This window comes from Pygocentrus nattereri, chromosome 27 (genome assembly GCF_015220715.1).
Source record: "Pygocentrus nattereri isolate fPygNat1 chromosome 27, fPygNat1.pri, whole genome shotgun sequence".
NCBI lineage: Eukaryota > Metazoa > Chordata > Actinopteri > Characiformes > Serrasalmidae > Pygocentrus > Pygocentrus nattereri.
Genome location: NC_051237.1, coordinates 1956890 through 1976983, shown reverse-complemented (window position 1 = coordinate 1976983; position 20094 = coordinate 1956890). Strand labels below are relative to the sequence as shown.

The 20094-nt window shown below is 38.0% G+C and overlaps 1 protein-coding gene across 2 annotated transcripts in view; it reads right to left on the bottom strand.

Annotated features, from left to right (window-relative positions):
• The window catches only part of si:ch211-250g4.3 (nuclear anchorage protein 1), a 47916-nt gene that overhangs the window by 18342 nt on the left and 9480 nt on the right, over positions 1 to 20094 (bottom strand). For both annotated transcript variants that reach the window (XM_037535582.1, XM_037535581.1), the window contains exon 5: positions 1 to 20094. This exon is cut by the window's left edge and continues 18342 nt beyond it. In XM_037535582.1, coding sequence (XP_037391479.1) covers positions 1 to 20094 — 20094 coding nt within the window.

Below are 20094 nucleotides of genomic sequence, written 5' to 3'. Positions count from 1 at the left end.
CATTTCTGTGATTTCTTTCTCCAGTTCTATTCTCTGTTTTTCCATTGCCATCTTGTCCATGTCCTCCTTTTCCTTCTGCTTTGTTATATGCAACTCTAGCTCCTCACTTCTCCTCTGTAACTCCAACCATTTGCCTTCAGTGTCCTTTTTCTCCTTCTCAAGAACGGCTTTCTTCATCTCAGTCTCTTCATTTTGCTTTGCTATCTCCATAGCTGTCTTCTCCAGTTCATCTCTCTTTCTCTGAGTTTCTTCAAGAAGAACTTCATATTGATCTTTCTCTGTTTGTAGTTCAATCTCCATCTCATTCAGTTTCTGCCTGTCCATGCTGACCTTCTCCACTTCATTCTTCATGTCCTCAGCTTCTCTCTGCATAGCTGCCTTTGACTCTTCAAGAGCTTTTCTCTCATTTTCTATCATTTGTTTTTCCAGAGCAATCTCATCATATGTTGCATCTAACCTGTCTTTCATTTGTTGTAACTCATTCTTTTCATTTTCCATGTCTTTCTTCTCTATTTGGATTTCATTCGTTAAATGATCAACTTCCTCTCTCTCCTGTTTCATTTTCTCACTGATGTCTTTTATGTGTTGAGTTTTAGCTTCCAGTTCCATTCGCATCTTATCCAGATCACTTCTCTCTTCTTTCATCTTCCTCAAACTGTCTTCCAGAATCTGCTTTTGTTCATTCATTTCAGTCTCTCTTTGCCCAAGTAAAAGTTCAGCAGTCATGATCTTATTTTGGACTTGCTCCATTTCATCTTTTTCTTTGTGTATTTGCTCTTTCACAATGTCTAGTTCATTCTGCTTCTTCACCATGTTCTCCTTTTCTTTTTCCATCATTTCTTTTTGTCTGGTCATTTCTGTGATTTCTTTCTCCAGTTCTATTCTCTGTTTTTCCATTGCCATCTTGTCCATGTCCTCCTTTTCCTTCTGCTTTGTTATATGCAACTCTAGCTCCTCACTTCTCCTCTGTAACTCCAACCATTTGCCTTCAGTGTCCTTTTTCTCCTTCTCAAGAACGGCTTTCTTCATCTCAGTCTCTTCATTTTGCTTTGCTATCTCCATAGCTGTCTTCTCCAGTTCATCTCTCTTTCTCTGAGTTTCTTCAAGAAGAACTTCATATTGATCTTTCTCTGTTTGTAGTTCAATCTCCATCTCATTCAGTTTCTGCCTGTCCATGCTGACCTTCTCCACTTCATTCTTCATGTCCTCAGCTTCTCTCTGCATAGCTGCCTTTGACTCTTCAAGAGCTTTTCTCTCATTTTCTATCATTTGTTTTTCCAGAGCAATCTCATCATATGTTGCATCTAACCTGTCTTTCATTTGTTGTAACTCATTCTTTTCATTTTCCATGTCTTTCTTCTCTATTTGGATTTCATTCGTTAAATGATCAACTTCCTCTCTCTCCTGTTTCATTTTCTCACTGATGTCTTTTATGTGTTGAGTTTTAGCTTCCAGTTCCATTCGCATCTTATCCAGATCACTTCTCTCTTCTTTCATCTTCCTCAAACTGTCTTCCAGAATCTGCTTTTGTTCATTCATTTCAGTCTCTCTTTGCCCAAGTAAAAGTTCAGCAGTCATGATCTTATTTTGGACTTGCTCCATTTCATCTTTTTCTTTGTGTATTTGCTCTTTCACAATGTCTAGTTCATTCTGCTTCTTCACCATGTTCTCCTTTTCTTTTTCCATCGTTTCTTTTTGTCTGGTCATTTCTGTGATTTCTTTCTCCAGTTCTATTCTCTGCTTTTCCATTGCCATCTTGTCCATGTCCTCCTTTTCCTTCTGCTTTGTTATATGCAACTCTAGCTCCTCACTTCTCCTCTGTAACTCCAACCATTTGCCTTCAGTGTCCTTTTTCTCCTTCTCAAGAACGGCTTTCTTCATCTCAGTCTCTTCATTTTGCTTTGCTATCTCCATAGCTGTCTTCTCCAGTTCATCTCTCTTTCTCTGAGTTTCTTCAAGAAGAACTTCATATTGATCTTTCTCTGTTTGTAGTTCAATCTCCATCTCATTCAGTTTCTGCCTGTCCATGCTGACCTTCTCCACTTCATTCTTCATGTCCTCAGCTTCTCTCTGCATAGCTGCCTTTGACTCTTCAAGAGCTTTTCTCTCATTTTCTATCATTTGTTTTTCCAGAGCAATCTCATCATATGTTGCATCTAACCTGTCTTTCATTTGTTGTAACTCATTCTTTTCATTTTCCATGTCTTTCTTCTCTATTTGGATTTCATTCGTTAAATGATCAACTTCCTCTCTCTCCTGTTTCATTTTCTCACTGATGTCTTTTATGTGTTGAGTTTTAGCTTCCAGTTCCATTCGCATCTTATCCAGATCACTTCTCTCTTCTTTCATCTTCCTCAAACTGTCTTCCAGAATCTGCTTTTGTTCATTCATTTCAGTCTCTCTTTGCCCAAGTAAAAGTTCAGCAGTCATGATCTTATTTTGGACTTGCTCCATTTCATCTTTTTCTTTGTGTATTTGCTCTTTCACAATGTCTAGTTCATTCTGCTTCTTCACCATGTTCTCCTTTTCTTTTTCCATCGTTTCTTTTTGTCTGGTCATTTCTGTGAATTCTTTCTCCAGTTCTATTCTCTGCTTTTGCATTGCCATCTTGTCCATGTCCTCCTTTTCCTTCTGCTTTGTTATATGCAACTCCAGCTCCTCACTTCTCCTCTGTAACTCAACCCATTTGCCTTCAGTGTCCTTTTTCTCCTTCTCAAGAACGGCTTTCTTCATCTCAGTCTCTTCATTTTGCTTTGCTATCTCCATAGCTGTCTTCTCCAGTTCATCTCTCTTTCTCTGAGTTTCTTCAAGAAGAACTTCATATTGATCTTTCTCTGTTTGTAGTTCAATCTCCATCTCATTCAGTTTCTGCCTGTCCATGCTGACCTTCTCCACTTCATTCTTCATGTCCTCAGCTTCTCTCTGCATAGCTGCCTTTGACTCTTCAAGAGCTTTTCTCTCATTTTCTATCATTTGTTTTTCCAGAGCAATCTCATCATATGTTGCATCTAACCTGTCTTTCATTTGTTGTAACTCATTCTTTTCATTTTCCATGTCTTTCTTCTCTATTTGGATTTCATTCGTTAAATGATCAACTTCCTCTCTCTCCTGTTTCATTTTCTCACTGATGTCTTTTATGTGTTGAGTTTTAGCTTCCAGTTCCATTCTCATCTTATCCAGATCACTTCTCTCTTCTTTCATCTTCCTCAAACTGTCTTCCAGAATCTGCTTTTGTTCATTCATTTCAGTCTCTCTTTGCCCAAGTAAAAGTTCAGCAGTCATGATCTTATTTTGGACTTGCTCCATTTCATCTTTTTCTTTGTGTATTTGCTCTTTCACAATGTCTAGTTCATTCTGCTTCTTCACCATGTTCTCCTTTTCTTTTTCCATCGTTTCTTTTTGTCTGGTCATTTCTGTGATTTCTTTCTCCAGTTCTATTCTCTGCTTTTCCATTGCCATCTTGTCCATGTCCTCCTTTTCCTTCTGCTTTGTTATATGCAACTCTAGCTCCTCACTTCTCCTCTGTAACTCCAACCATTTGCCTTCAGTGTCCTTTTTCTCCTTCTCAAGAACGGCTTTCTTCATCTCAGTCTCTTCATTTTGCTTTGCTATCTCCATAGCTGTCTTCTCCAGTTCATCTCTCTTTCTCTGAGTTTCTTCAAGAAGAACTTCATATTGATCTTTCTCTGTTTGTAGTTCAGTCTCCATCTCATTCAGTTTCTGCCTGTCCATGCTGACCTTCTCCACTTCATTCTTCATGTCCTCAGCTTCTCTCTGCATAGCTGCCTTTGATTCTTCAAGAGCTTTTCTCTCATTTTCTATCTTTTGTTTTTCCAGAGCAATCTCATCATATGTTGCATCTAACTTGTCTTTCATTTGTTGTAACTCATTCTTTTCATTTTCCATGTCTTTCTTCTCTATTTGCATTTCATTCGTTAAATGATCAACTTCCTCTCTCTCCTGTTTCATTTTCTCACTGATGTCTTTTATGTGTTGAGTTTTAGCTTCCAGTTCCATTCGCATCTTATCCAGATCACTTCTCTCTTCTTTCATCTTCCTCAAACTGTCTTCCAGAATCTGCTTTTGTTCATTCATTTCAGTCTCTCTTTGCCCAAGTAAAAGTTCAGCAGTCATGATCTTATTTTGGACTTGCTCCATTTCATCTTTTTCTTTGTGTATTTGCTCTTTCACAATGTCTAGTTCATTCTGCTTCTTCACCATGTTCTCCTTTTCGTTTTCCATCGTTTCTTTTTGTCTGGTCATTTCTGTGATTTCTTTCTCCAGTTCTATTCTCTGCTTTTCCATTGCCATCTTGTCCATGTCCTCCTTTTCCTTCTGCTTTGTTATATGCAACTCTAGCTCCTCACTTCTCCTCTGTAACTCCAACCATTTGCCTTCAGTGTCCTTTTTCTCCTTCTCAAGAACGGCTTTCTTCATCTCAGTCTCTTCATTTTGCTTTGCTATCTCCATAGCTGTCTTCTCCAGTTCATCTCTCTTTCTCTGAGTTTCTTCAAGAAGAACTTCATATTGATCTTTCTCTGTTTGTAGTTCAGTCTCCATCTCATTCAGTTTCTGCCTGTCCATGCTGACCTTCTCCACTTCATTCTTTATGTCCTCAGCTTCTCTCTGCATAGCTGCCTTTGATTCTTCAAGAGCTTTTCTCTCATTTTCTATCTTTTGTTTTTCCAGAGCAATCTCATCATATGTTGCATCTAACCTGTCTTTCATTTGTTGTAACTCATTCTTTTCATTTTCCATGTCTTTCTTCTCTATTTGGATTTCATTCGTTAAATGATCAACTTCCTCTCTCTCCTGTTTCATTTTCTCACTGATGTCTTTTATGTGTTGAGTTTTAGCTTCCAGTTCCATTCGCATCTTATCCAGATCACTTCTCTCTTCTTTCATCTTCCTCAAACTGTCTTCCAGAATCTGCTTTTGTTCATTCATTTCAGTCTCTCTTTGCCCAAGTAAAAGTTCAGCAGTCATGATCTTATTTTGGACTTGCTCCATTTCATCTTTTTCTTTGTGTATTTGCTCTTTCACAATGTCTAGTTCATTCTGCTTCTTCACCATGTTCTCCTTTTCTTTTTCCATCGTTTCTTTTTGTCTGGTCATTTCTGTGATTTCTTTCTCCAGTTCTCTTCTCTGCTTTTCCATTGCCATCTTGTCCATGTCCTCCTTTTCCTTCTGCTTTGTTATATGCAACTCTAGCTCCTCACTTCTCCTCTGTAACTCAACCCATTTGCCTTCAGTGTCCTTTTTCTCCTTCTCAAGAACGGCTTTCTTCATCTCATTGTCTTCATTTTGCTTTGCTATCTCCACGGCTGTCTTCTCCAGTTCATCTCTCTTTCTCTGAATTTCTTCAAGTAGAATTTTATATTGCTCTTTCTCCTTTTTTAGCTCAGACTCAGTTTTCCACTTTCTTTCTGTCTCTTCCTCTTGCTTTTGTAATTTTATTTGCAGTGCGATCAGTTCCTGCCTTTGGAAGTCCATTTGTTCCTTTTCTTTTTCAAGTGCATTTCTTTCATTTACAATGTCTGCCTGCACCTGCTGTAGACTGACTCTCTCCACCTGAATCTCATTTCTCATGATGTTATTTATCTCTCTAAGCTTTATGATCTTGGTCTCCAGGTCTTCACTTTCTCTCTCCAACTCACCCTTTTTAAGTTGATGCTCAGCCTTCTCCTTTTCATGCATAGCCTTATCATTGTCCAGCAGATTTCTTTCCTGTTGAACTTCTTTAATCATTAAATCTAAGTCTTTTCTCTTATCTGTAATTTCTACAATTACATTTTCAATGTGTTCTTTTTCCTGTTGTAGTTTTAGTGCCATGCCTTCTGCTTGATCCCTTTCTTTTTGTGCTTTCTGCATTGTAATTTCAATGTTCTTACGTCTCATCTGAAGCTCATTGTTGGCCTTTTCCAGTTCCATCTTCTCCCTTTCAATGTTGTCTTTCAATATGTTGATTTCTTTCATTTTTAATTCCAAACTGACTTTATTTTGATTTATTTCATCTCTGTCCCTGCTGACCAGTTCCTTCATCTTTTCAGCTTCCTGTTTTTCTCTAATTATTTCACATCGTAACTCCTCTAATTTTTCCCATTCTGATCGTGTCCTCTCTTTGAATGTCTTCTCCAGTTCATCTTTCAAATCGTCCACGTCAGACTTGATCTTTTCCAGGTTTCTCCACTCTGCTGCAGTAGCCTCAGCCTTATTATTCAGTTCCTTTTTTTGTCTATCAATTTCATCTTGGACCTGTTGTAGTTGATTCCTCTCCAGAACTATACCATTTCTTAGTAACTCCACATCACCTTTCTGTTTTTGTACTTCAGCTTTCATAATGTCCAGTTCTTGCTTTTCAATGTTAATCTTTTCTTTCTCTTTTTCCATCATTTCCTGCTTTCTTATTACCTCGACATTCATTTCTTCAACGGTTTTCTGCCTTTTCTCAATCTCTTCTATAATCCTTCTGCCCTTTTCTGTATTATATTTCTGCTCTTTAAGCATTTGTTTTCCCCTCTGTAGTTCTGAGTTTATCACATCAAGCTCTGTCTTCTTCTTTTTGATATTGTCTTTCAATTCTTTGGCAGTTTCCTTCTGGCTGTGTGTATCTCTCAGCACCAGTGCTAGTTCATTCTTACACTTCTGGAGTTCTTCAATGACTTTGACAAGTTCTTCTTTTTGCTTTTGTAACTGCACAGCTATTGTGTCTGAATCATCCAGATGCTTTGCTGAATCTTCTGCAATCTTCACCTTCAGTAATTCTTTGTTCTTTTCCATATGCTCCTTTTGTTTAGTTATTTCATCTCTTTGTTGCTCCACCTCATTCCTCTCTCTCCTAGTGGTTTCAATTTCTTCTTTTATCTTCCTAAGAGTCTCTCTTATTTGTCCAATTTCTTGAATCAACCATTTCATCTCAGATTTCATTTTCTCTCTTTCCTCTGTCTCAGTTTTGCTCTCCTCCATCCTCTGTTCCATGTAATCTTTTAAATTCTGCACCATGTTTCTGATCCTCACAACCTCTAAGATCAGTCTCTGTATGCGCGCATTTGTTTCTGACTCATCTTCTAGATCTCTGTCCTCCTCCATTAAGAGCTGGAATTCATCTCTTGCTCTTTGAATTTCATCTCTCATCTGTTCCAATTCATAACTCTTTTGTTCAATCGTCTCTTTATCCCTTTCCAATCCTTCCCTGGCTTCCTCCATCTCAGTCTTCATCCTTTCCATCTCATCCTTTTTTCTCATAACCTGTCTCATTTTCTGGTCCAGCTCTTTCTTCTCCATGGAAATCTCAGACCTCGTCAGTTCCAGCTCCCCCATCTCACGTGTTGTCCTTTGAATCCTGTCCTCTAATTCTTCTTTCTGCCTCTTAATGATTTCCATTTCCTGATCTACAAATGGTGCTTGTTGCCTTTCAGCATCTTCCTTTTGCTTCAGTGTCTCAGTCTTAATTTGTTTTTCCTCATCCCTTCTTAGTTTTGTGTCTTCTTTAATGTCCTCAAGTTCCACCATCTGTCTATGCAACTCAGCCTTCACCTGTGCCAGTTTTTCCATTTCTGTCTTGGCCTGTTCCATGTCACACTCACTGTCCTCTGCCTCTGAGACGAAAGTTATATCTTTAAAATCGTCTATGTCTAATCTTTCCATTCCTGTCCTTATCCTCTCTGAATCTAACATTTTAATCTCATCACTCTCAATTCCCATCTCTCTCGCTGTTGCTGATCGTAGTTTTATTGCTTTTTCCATTTCCCATGTTGCCTCCTGTAAGAGGCTGTCTAGGACCTCAGATTTTATCTGTACATCAGCCTTGTCTTTTTCCAGCAATTGATTCTCCTCATGGATTTTTTGTTTTTCAAGTTCTATATCTTGTCTTTGTCTCTCCAGATCAGCCCTGTTTTGCTCCATCTCTGTTCTTATTTTGTTTTCCATCTGCTCTTTTACTTTTTGTAACTCATTTGCCTGCTGCTCAAAGGTTTCATTCATTTGATGCGCCTGCACCTCGATGTCAAGCCTCAGGCTTGCAAGTTCTTCCTTTTGCTTTCTCACTATTTTGACCTCATTATTTATTCTCTTCAAAATCATTCGTATGTGTTCGATTTCTTGAATCAGCTTCTGCAGCTCAGGATTCATTTGTTGCATTTCATCTGCCTTAATTTCCATGCTCTCAATCTTGATTTCCATGTCACGCTTGGTTTTTTGCACTACATACATAGCTCTTTCAATTTCTTCAGCTAACCTCAGTAATTCTCTGTCTATTTGCTCCTTTTCTTCCAAATCTGTGTCACTCTCCACCGTGCTGAGCTGAAACGTCTCTCTTGCCTTTTGTAAATCAGCTTTTATTTGTTCTACCTCTTGCTTTTCCCTGTTGACCATGTCTCTTTCCTTTCCGAGTTCTTCTCTGGCACTCTCAATTTCTGCCCTCATATTTTCCACTTCATCACGTCTTCTTGTGGCCTGTCTCATCCTCTGATCGAGGTCTTTCTTGCTTCCATCAATTTCAAGCTTCATAAGTATCATTTCTCCCATCTCATGTTTTGTTTTTTGCATCTTGTCCTCTAGTTCCTTATTCTGCTTCTCTGTTTCATTTCGGACACGAGCAAGTTCTTCCATCTCCAATGTAATTTCTTGTCTTCTGGTGTCAAGACCTGCTCTCTGTATCAAAATGTCAGACTTCATCTGTACCAGCTCTTCTCTCTCGGTTTTTGTCTCTGCTTCTTTTCTTTGAATCTCACTGGTCTCTTTCTGCAGCAGAGCTTTTGCCTCTTCAAGTTTGTTAAGTTCTCTTATAATTCCTTTCATTTTTTCCTCATTTTCTTCAGTCTGGTTTTGTACCTCTAGCTTTAGTTTGTGGATCTTGTCCATTTCATTCTTGGACTCTTTTCTCATCTTTACACATACTTCCTTCTCTCTCTGTAATCTCAATCTTTCTTTTTCTATTCTTTCCTCCTCTTTAATCATCTCTTCTTTTTGTTTTTGCATTTCTCCTTGTAAGAGCTGTAGCTCATTATTTTTAACTGTGATGAGATTCTTTTCCTTTTCTATTTCATTCACTTGAAGAAGGAGGCTCAGCTTAAAATCCTCAGCTGTATCTCTCTCTTTCTCTACATCACTCAGAATTTTTGCACCGTGTACCATCTGTTTTGCATATTGTTTTTCAAGATCCTCTTTTCTTCTTTCAAGCTCAGTGTTAGTTTTTTCCAATTCCTTTGCCCAGCTTTCAAGCATTTTCACCTTGTTATCAAATTCTTCTTGTTGTTTGTCTGTATCCAAAGTGGTGTCTTCCTGGGCCCTCTGAAGTGCAAGTCTTTCTCTCTCTCGCATTAGCTTTTCAGTGTTCTCTGCCTTGCTTTGTAGCTCAGTCTTCATTAGCTCTAGCTCATCCCTCTCATTTTCAATGTTTTGCCTCTGAAAATTTAGTGCTTCTAATTCCTTATCCATGTTAGCTTTCTGTTGTTTCAAGCCATCAATGTCTTTCTGCAGTATTTGTTTGCTTCTTTCAATTGATTCCTTTTCACGAAGTAATTCTTCTTTCAGATGTTCCATTCTTTCTCCCTCCCTCTTCAATTCATCCTTCATCAATGCATCCTTCTCCAGCGCATCCTTGAAGCTGATTTCTATAAACTGCTTCTTTTCTTCCACACCTGCCTTTTCTCTCTCGAGATTCTGTCTTTCTCTTGAGATACTCAGTTTCATCTTATCAAGAGTATCTTTTGACTTCTCCAGGTCTCTCTGAGCAGCCATATTCCTTTTTGCTTGTTGCACAAGTTTTTCTTTTTCATTTTCAAGTATATTCTTATCAGAATCAATTGCTTGTCTCTGCTTTTCTATGTCAACATTCATCATATCCAGTTCTTCTTTCTTCTCTCTGTTCAGCTCTACCAGACTGGCAAGTCTATCCCTTTCTTTCTGGAGCTCTGTTGCCATTTCTTGCTTCAACTTTTCGAAAACATCAATGTCTCTTGCTAGCTCAGCCTTCATCTTCTGCATCTCATCTTTCTCAATCTCAATTGATTTCATGGCATCCAACAGCTCTTTCTTCAGAAGCTCATTTTCTCTCTCGCTCTTTAGAGCATCACTCAGACGTCTGTCTACTTTCTGTTTTTGTTCAAATACTTCAACTCTGTCTTTCTCAAGCTTGTGCTTCTCCTTCTTGATAAATTCAATATCCTCATCCACTTCTTTCTGCTGTTGATCTATTTTACTGTGCATCTTCTGGAGATCATCCAATTCTTTCATATTAGTATTTCTTAAGTCTTCCATTTCCTTTTGTCGTTTCTGAATCTCAGCTTCCTGTCGTTCTAGGTCAATTTGTCTTAGGTGCATTTTTTCCTTTTCATTTTCCATATCATTGATCTGTCTTGAGATGTTTAGATTCATCATTTCAATAATGTGTTTCTCTTTCTGTATTTCTGCCAGAGCCAGCTCATTATGTTGTCTTTCATCAGCAAACTGAGTTTCAAGAAGCAATTTTGCTCTAGCTGTATCTTCGTTATCGCTGTCCAGTTTGTGTTTTAACTGTTCAAGCATATCTTTATCAGCCTCAATTGCTTGTCTTTGTTTTTCTATGTCATCTTGCATCCTAATAAGAATGTCTTTCTTCCTGCTGTTCTCTTCAGCATCATTACTAATTTGGTCTCTCTCTTTCTGAAGTTGGGCTACTACTGCAGACACTTTCTCTCTTTCTGTCTGTGTGTCTTGCTTTAGCTTTGCAATGTCATCTAACTCTCTCTGCAGGCCAGCTTTTTCTTTCTGTATGTCACCCCTCTCTTTCTCACAAGCTTGTTTCTGCATTTTTAGGTTTTCTACCTCTCTAGCCAGTTCTAGTTTCTTCTCTTCTACGTCAGCTATATTGTTCTGCAACATTTTCTTACTGTTTTCAATAAATCTCTTTTCATCAAGCAATTCATTCTTCAGTTGCTCCATGTTTTCTCTTTCCATCTTTACTGCATCTTGCATATCACTCTCCATTTGCTGCTTCTGCTCCATCACTTTAACCCTTTCCTTCTCAAGACTGTTCTTCTCTGTCTCAAGATCACTCTTCTCCATCCTGATAGACTCCATCATATCATTCATTTCTTTGCATTGCTGATTAAATTCAGTCTGCCTCTGTTCTAACAGACTTTTCTCCATTAAGATGATATTCTTCATGTCATCAATTTCTTTCTGCTGTTTCTGAATTCTGACTTGAAGTTGTTCTGTGTCATCTTCTCTAAGTTGTCTTTGTTCTTCAAGCTCTTCTTTGGCCTTTGTCATCTCATCTATTGTTTGAACTTGCAGTCCATCCAGAACATCCTTCTCCCTTTTGACGTCTTCAGTCAGGCTCTTCAAATAATCTCTTTCTGTTTGGAGTTGGGCTGTTGTCTCTTTAGCCCTCTGGTTTTCGTTCTCTAGGTGTTGCTTAAGCTTTTCAACATCACATGCTTCTCTGTGCAGATCATTCTTCATCTTCTGCAACATTTTGTTCTCATCTGAAATAATCTGTCTCTGAATTCTGATGTCGTCTAACTGTCTGTGTATGTTGGCTTTGCTCAACTCAATATCATCTTTATCTCTTTGCAGTGCCTGTTTGCTATTGAAAATGATTGCCTTCTCAGCAAGTAGTTCTTTCTTTAGATGATCCACATTTTGTAACTCCATTCTGAGAGTAGACCTCAAATTGCTCTCCATTTTTCGTTTCTCTTCTAACAGTTCAGCTCTTTCGTTCTCAACATTTCTCATTTCATTCTTGGTGAATTCCATAAAATCATCCACCTCTTTCTGAAGCTGGTCTAAGTCAGCCTGTCTCTGCTCAAGCTGATTCATCTCCAGCTTGATAGTATCCTTCAGATCATCCATCTCTTTCTGTTGTTTGAGAACCTCAGCCTGTTGCTGTGCTAGCTCATTTTCTCTTTGTGATATATTCTTGCTTTCATTTTCAGCATTAGCAAGCTGCTTTGAGATTGTTTCATGCATCTGTGTAAGAGCCGTTCTCTCTTTTTGTATTTCTGCAAGTGCAACAGCATAGTTTTCTCTTTGTTCAGAGATTTGGTTCTCTAAGTCTTCCTTAGATTTCGCAATCTCTAATTTAGCCTTCTCCAGGTCTTTCTTTTCATTTTCAACTGAGCATTTTTCTGAGGCAATTGTGTCCCTCTGCTTTTCTATGTCAGCTTGAATTTCATCAAGAATATCCTTCCTCTTTTCAGTGTCTGCAGCAAGTTGATCAATACTGTGCCTCTTGTTTTGAAGTTGAATGGAAAGTTCTTCCAGTTTCTTCTTGTCATTCTGTGCCTCTCGCTTTAAAATCTCAATTCTGTTGGATTCGCTTTGGAATTCCACTCTCATTTCTTCTAACAATTTCTTCTCTTTCTGTATGTCAGACAGAATCATTTTAGTTTGTTCCTCTTGTTCAGTCATTTGTTTTTCTAGATTTTCTCTGCCATCTATCTTTGAGCTCTCATGATCACGCATTTCCATCCTGAGTTTGTCTTTCTCAGATTTGAGTGCCTCTTGTTCTTTTTCAAAAACAGCATGCATCCTATTTAGGTCTTCCACTTTCCTCTTCGCCTCCTCAGAAAGATTCTTAGCATCATCCCTCTCTTTTTGAAGTTGTGCAATCATTTCTTCTACTCTCTGTCTTTCTTTCTGTGTCTCTTGTTTTAATTTTTCAATGTTCTCAGCTTCTATGTGCAGCTCAGCCTTTATTTCTTCGAGTTGGCTCCTCTCAGTTTTTTCTCTTTCAAGGTTGTTCTTCTCTTCTTGGAGTTGAGCAGTGATGTAGTTCATTTCTTGTTCCTGTTCATCAAGTTCAGCCTTTTTCTTCTCAAGCAGATTCCTTTCAGTACTGATCGTGTTCCTCAACTCATCTATTGCTTTTTGTTGTTTTATCATTTCTGCCTGCAGTCGTTCTAGATCATCTTGTCTCAGTCTTAGTCTTTGCTTTTCATGTTCAACAGTGTCTCTCTCCTTCTGTATCTCTGCCTGTGTCATCTCATTCTTTTTTCTTTCTTCTGTAATTTCTTTTTCTAGAACTTCTCTGCTTTTCCTCACCTCTTGTTTCATTATCTCCAGGTCTGCTTTTTCTTTGTCCATCACCTCTTTATCTACTTTAAATGCTTCTCTTTGCTTTTCTATCTCAGCATGAAAGCCATCCAGCTCATCTTTTTTCTTTTGGTTCTCTTCAGCAAGACTGTCGATAATGTTTCTTTCTCTTTGAATCTGTGCGTATATTTCTTCTACCTTCACTTTCTCGTTCAGTGAGTCAAGCTTCATTTTCTCTATGTTCTCAGCTTCTCTGTCTAGTTCCACTTTCATCTTCTCTAACATGCTCTTCTCCTCCTCAAGTGTATCTTTCTTGTGCTTCATGTCCTCTGACTCTCTGGTCAGTCTGGCCTTGTGTTGCTGCTTCTCCTCATCAATTTCAGATCTTTCTCTTTCAATATTGCTCTTTTCAGTACTAACAAACTTTAGGATATCATCAACTTCTTTCTTTTCTTTATTCAGGTCATTCCACTTCTGCTCAAGCTGTCCTTTTTCTACCATTATTGTGTTTTTCATGTCATCCATCTGTTTTTGTTGTTTTGAAATCTCTACTTGTATCTCTTCCAGTTCCTCTTTTCTGAGTCTCACTTGTTCCTTTTCATTTTCAATATCTTTGGCTTGGCTTGAGATGTGCATGTTCATCTGCTCAAGTTTCTCTCTCTCTTTCTGTATGTCTGACAGAATCATTTTAGTTTGTTCCTCTTGTTCAGTCATTTGTTTCTCTAGATTTTCTCTGCCATCTATCTTTGAGCTCTCATGATCACGCAATTCCATCCTGAGCTTGTCTTTCTCAGATTTGAGTGCCTCTCGTTCTTTTTCAAGATCAGCCCGCATCCTATTTAGGTCTTCCACTTTCTTCTTCACTTCCTCAGAAAGATTTGCAGCATCATCCCTCTCTTTTTGAAGTTGTGCAGCCATTTCTTCTCCTCTCTGTCTTTCTTTCTGTGTCTCTTGTTTTAATTTTTCAATATTCTCAGCTTCTCTGTGCAGCTCAGCCTTTGCCACTTCCAGTTGGTTCCTCTCATCCTCAATCATTTCTTTCTGGAGCTTTATGTTTTCTAACTGTTTCTCCAAATTGAATTTTCTTTGTTCCATTTCATCCATATCTGTCTTCAGAATCTCTACTTTATTTTCTAATGACTCTTTTTCACTGAGCACTTCCTTCCTCAGAAGTTCCACATTTTCCCTTTCACTCTGGAGTTTATCCATCATATTTTCTTTCTCTGTTATTATTTCAGCCTTTTCTGTCTCAAAATTGTTCTTCTCTTCTTGGAGTTGAGCAGTGATGTAGTTCATTTCTTGTTCCTGTTCATCAAGTTCAGCCTTTTTCTTCTCAAGCAGATTCCTTTCAGTACTGATCGTGTTCCTCAACTCATCTATTGCTTTTTGTTGTTTTATCATTTCTGCCTGCAGTCGTTCTAGATCATCTTGTCTCAGTCTTAGTCTTTGCTTTTCATGTTCAACAGTGTCTCTCTCCTTCTGTATCTCTGCCTGTGTCATCTCATTCTTTTTCCTTTCTTTGGTTATTTGGTCTTCTAGAACTTCTTTTCTTTCCTTTACCGCTTCTTTCATCATCTCCAGGTCTGCTTTTTCTTTGTCCATCATCTCTTTATCTACTTTAACTGCTTCTCTTTGCTTTTCTATCTCAGCATGAAAGCCATCCAGCTCTTCTTTTTCCTTTTGGTTCTCTTCAGCAAGACTTTTGATAATGTTTCTTTCTCTTTGAATCTGTGCGTATATTTCTTCTACCTTCACTTTCTCGTTCTGTGAGTCAAGCTTCATTTTCTCTATGTTCTCAGCTTCTCTGTCTAGATCCACCTTCATCTTCTCTAACATGCTCTTCTCCTCCTCAATTGTGTCTTTCTTGTGCTTCATATCCTCTGTCTCTCTGGTGAGTCTGGCCTTGTGTTGTTCCACTTTGTCCATGTCTCTCTTTAACAGCTGTTTGTTCTTTTCCATTAATTCCTTCTCATCAAGTAACTCTTTCTTTAGGAGCTCCACATTTTCCATCTCTCTCTTCAGTGCAGTTCTGAACTTGTTCTCCATTTGCTGCTTCTCCTCATCAATTTCAGATCTTTCTCTTTCAATATTGCTCTTTTCAGTACTAATAAACTTTAGGATATCATCAACTTCTTTCTTTTCTTTCTTCTGTTCATCCAACTTCTGCTCAAGCTGTCCTTTTTCTACCATTATTGTGTTTTTCATGTCATCCATCTGTTTTTGTTGTTTTGAAATCTCTACTTGTATCTCTTCCAGTTCCTCTTTTCTGAGTCTCACTTGTTCCTTTTCATTTTCAACATCTTTGGCTTGGCTTGAGATGTGCATGTTCATCTGCTCAAGTTTCTCTCTCTCTTTCTGTATGTCTGACAGAATTATTTTAGTTTGTTCCTCTTGTTCAGTCACTTGTTTTTCTAGATTTTCTCTGCCTTTCTCAAGTTCTGTCTTTGAGCTCTCATGATCACGCATTTCCATCCTGAGCTTGTCTTTCTCAGATTTGAGTGCCTCTCGTTCTTTTTCAAGATCAGCCCACATCCTATTTAGGTCTTCCACTTTCCTCTTCACTTCCTCAGAAAGATTTGCAGCATCATCCCTCTCTTTTTGAAGTTGTGCAGCCATTTCTTCTCCTCTCTGTCTTTCTTTCTGTGTCTCTTGTTTTAATTTTTCAATATTCTCAGCTTCTCTGTGCAGCTCAGCCTTTGCCACTTCCAGTTGGTTCCTCTCATCCTCAATCATTTCTTTCTGGAGCTTTATGTTTTCTAACTGTTTCTCCAAATTGAATTTTCTTTGTTCCATTTCATCCATATCTGTCTTCAGAATCTCTACTTTATTTTCGAATGACTCTTTTTCACTGAGCACTTCCTTCCTCAGAAGTTCCACATTTTCCCTTTCACTCTGGAGTTTATCCATCATATTTTCTTTCTCTGTTATTATTTCAGCCTTTTCTCTTTCAAGGTTGTTCTTCTCTTCTTGGAGTTGAGCAGTGATGTAGTTCATTTCTTGTTCCTGTTCATCAAGTTCAGCCTTTTTCTTCTCAAGCAGATTCCTTTCAGTACTGATCGTGTTCCTCAACTCATCTATTGCTTTTTGTTGTTTTATCATTTCTGCCTGCAGTCGTTCTAGATCATCTTGTCTCAGTCTTAGTCTTTGCTTTTCATGTTCAACAGTGTCTCTCTCCTTCTGTATCTCTGCCTGTGTCATCTCATTCTTTTTCCTTTCTTTGGTTATTTGGTCTTCTAGAACTTCTTTTCTTTCCTTTACCGCTTCTTTCATCATCTCCAGGTCTGCTTTTTCTTTGTCCATCATCTCTTTATCTACTTTAACTGCTTCTCTTTGCTTTTCTATCTCAGCATGAAAGCCATCCAGCTCTTCTTTTTCCTTTTGGTTCTCTTCAGCAAGACTTTTGATAATGTTTCTTTCTCTTTGAATCTGTGCGTATATTTCTTCTACCTTCACTTTCTCGTTCTGTGAGTCGAGCTTCATTTTCTCTATGTTCTCAGCTTCTCTGTCTAGTTCCACTTTCATCTTCTCCAACATGCTCTTCTCCTCCTCAAGTGTATCTTTCTTGTGCTTCATGTCCTCTGACTCTCTGGTCAGTCTGGCCTTGTGTTGTTCCACTTTGTCCATGTCTCTCTTTAACAGCTGTTTGTTCTTTTCCATTAATTCCTTCTCATCAAGTAACTCTTTCTTTAGGAGCTCCACATTTTTCATCTCTCTCTTCAGTGCAGTTCTGAACTTGTTCTCCATTTGCTGTTTCTCCTCATCAATTTCAGATCTTTCTCTTTCAATATTGCTCTTTTCAGTACTAACAAACTTTAGGATATCATCAACTTCATTCTTTTCTTTAGTCAGTTCATCCACCTTCTGCTCAAGCTGTCCTTTTTCTACCATTATTGTGTTTTTCATGTCATCCATCTCTTTTTCTTGTTTTGAAATCTCTACTTGTATCTCTTCCAGTTCCTCTTTTCTGAGTCTCACTTGTTCCTTTTCATTTTCAATATCTTTGGCTTGGCTTGAGATGTGCATGTTCATCTGCTCAAGTTTCTCTCTCTCTTTCTGTATGTCTGACAGAATTATTTTAGTTTGTTCCTCTTGTTCAGTCACTTGTTTTTCTAGATTTTCTCTGCCTTTCTCAAGTTCTGTCTTTGAGCTCTCATGATCACGCATTTCCATCCTGAGCTTGTCTTTCTCAGATTTGAGTGCCTCTCGTTCTTTTTCAAGATCAGCCCACATCCTATTTAGGTCTTCCACTTTCCTCTTCACTTCCTCAGAAAGATTTGCAGCATCATCCCTCTCTTTTTGAAGTTGTGCAGCCATTTCTTCTCCTCTCTGTCTTTCTTTCTGTGTCTCTTGTTTTAATTTTTCAATATTCTCAGCTTCTCTGTGCAGCTCAGCCTTTGCCACTTCCAGTTGGTTCCTCTCATCCTCAATCATTTCTTTCTGGAGCTTTATGTTTTCTAACTGTTTCTCCAAATTGAATTTTCTTTGTTCCATTTCATCCATATCTGTCTTCAGAATCTCTACTTTATTTTCTAATGACTCTTTTTCACTGAGCACTTCCTTCCTCAGAAGTTCCACATTTTCCCTTTCACTCTGGAGTTTATCCATCATATTTTCTTTCTCTGTTATTATTTCAGCCTTTTCTGTCTCAAAATTGTTCTTCTCTTCTTGGAGTTGAGCAGTGATGTAGTTCATTTCTTGTTCCTGTTCATCAAGTTCAGCCTTTTTCTTCTCAAGCAGATTCCTTTCAGTACTGATCGTGTTCCTCAACTCATCTATTGCTTTTTGTTGTTTTATCATTTCTGCCTGCAGTCGTTCTAGATCATCTTGTCTCAGTCTTAGTCTTTGCTTTTCATGTTCAACAGTGTCTCTCTCCTTCTGTATCTCTGCCTGTGTCATCTCATTCTTTTTCCTTTCTTTGGTTATTTGGTCTTCTAGAACTTCTTTTCTTTCCTTTACCGCTTCTTTCATCATCTCCAGGTCTGCTTTTTCTTTGTCCATCATCTCTTTATCTACTTTAACTGCTTCTCTTTGCTTTTCTATCTCAGCATGAAAGCCATCCAGCTCTTCTTTTTCCTTTTGGTTCTCTTCAGCAAGACTTTTGATAATGTTTCTTTCTCTTTGAATCTGTGCGTATATTTCTTCTACCTTCACTTTCTCGTTCTGTGAGTCAAGCTTCATTTTCTCTATGTTCTCAGCTTCTCTGTCTAGATCCACCTTCATCTTCTCTAACATGCTCTTCTCCTCCTCAATTGTGTCTTTCTTGTGCTTCATATCCTCTGACTCTCTGGTCAGTCTGGCCTTGTGTTGCTGCTTCTCCTCATCAATTTCAGATCTTTCTCTTTCAATATTGCTCTTTTCAGTACTAACAAACTTTAGGATATCATCAACTTCTTTCTTTTCTTTATTCAGGTCATTCCACTTTTGCTCAAGCTGTCCTTTTTCTATCATTATTGTGTTTTTCATGTCATCCATCTGTTTTTGTTGTTTTGAAATCTCTACTTGTATCTCTTCCAGTTCCTCTTTTCTGAGTCTCACTTGTTCCTTTTCATTTTCAACATCTTTGGCTTGGCTTGAGATGTGCATGTTCATCTGCTCAAGTTTCTCTCTCTCTTTCTGTATGTCCCTCATTTTTTTATGGAGTTCTAAATCTTTATCCAGTTCGATGTTCTTTTGTTTTACACTTTCCAGTTCTAACATTACACTTTCAAGTTTTGCTCTTTCATTCTTCAATTCCTCATTTAGCCTACTATTTGTTTTTTGGCTTTCCTTTTCAATTTCAGACCTCATCTTTTCAAGATCATCTTTTTCTCTCTTCTGGATATCCTGGAACATTGTCAGTTGTTTTTGTTGTTCATTTATGTCAGACTGCATTTTTTCTAGATTCCTCTTCTCAGCAATAGTCATTTTCACAGCGTCTTCATTTGCTCTCTGCTGTTTTTGCAGGTTGCTTTGCAGGACCTCCAGCTCTTCCATTCTTAATCTGAGTTTTTGTTGTTCATCTTTCATAGCTTGTCTCTGTGTTTCAATATTGAGACTTAAGTGATTTAGAGCATCTCTTTCTTGTTCTAGTTCTATTCTTATCCTTGCTTCATTTTCTCTGTTTTTTAAATTTTGAGTATGAAGGTCATCCCATGCTTTCTTTACTTCTAATTTTGCCATTTTTAACTCATTCTTTTCCCTTTCCAGATCATCTTTTCTCCTAGTTTGTTGTATCTCAACGCCAGTAAACATAGCACCTACATCCCCAAGCATTTCTGCTTGTGCAGATATATCCTTTTCCTTCTGTAAACCTTTTTGGTAAAAGCTAATATCCATCATTTGTCTTTCCATGTTTGTTTTCTTTTGTTCCATCATGGCAATATCCTTGTGTAATTGCTTTTTTCTCCTTTCTATTTCATCTCTCTCCTCTTTCCTTAACTGGATGTCTGTGTCTAGTTCTTGTTTTTGTTTCTGAATTGAAGCTTGTTTAAGCTCAAGTTCATCTTCTCTCAGTTTTACTTTTTCTTTTAGCTTCTCTAAAATACTCTTTTGTTCAAGAATGTCTTCTCGGAACGTCTCTAAAGCTGCTCTTTCTTTCTCCAGCTCATGTTTTTTATCTGCCTCCATTATTTTTATCTCTCTCACGCTTCCCCATTCTTCAGTTTGCACTTGCATATCAGACTGCATTGTTTCCATCGCTGTAGGTTTATATGTGTAGTCCTTTTCATTCTTCTGTCTTTCTATATTTACTTGCATGCTGTCAAGCTCTTGTTTCCTTTGATTCAGTATTTCTTCCATATTTATGAGACTCACTTTCTTCTTTTCCATCTCTTTTTCTTCCTCTTTCAGTTTGGCCAGCTTTGCTTCAACTTCATCTCTTGCCATCTGAACATCTTCCTTTGTCCTTTCTAGTTCATGTTTCTCTTTTAACATGTTTTCTTTGTATTGCTCCAGTTCATTCCTTTCTTGGTCTATATCAGACATCATAGCTGCATAGTGATCAGTTGAAAGTGTTTCAACAGCTCTCATCTCTTCTTTTTCGAGGTAGTCTGTTGTTCCAGGCTGTAACTTCTCTGTTTTGTAGTCATCTTGGGATAC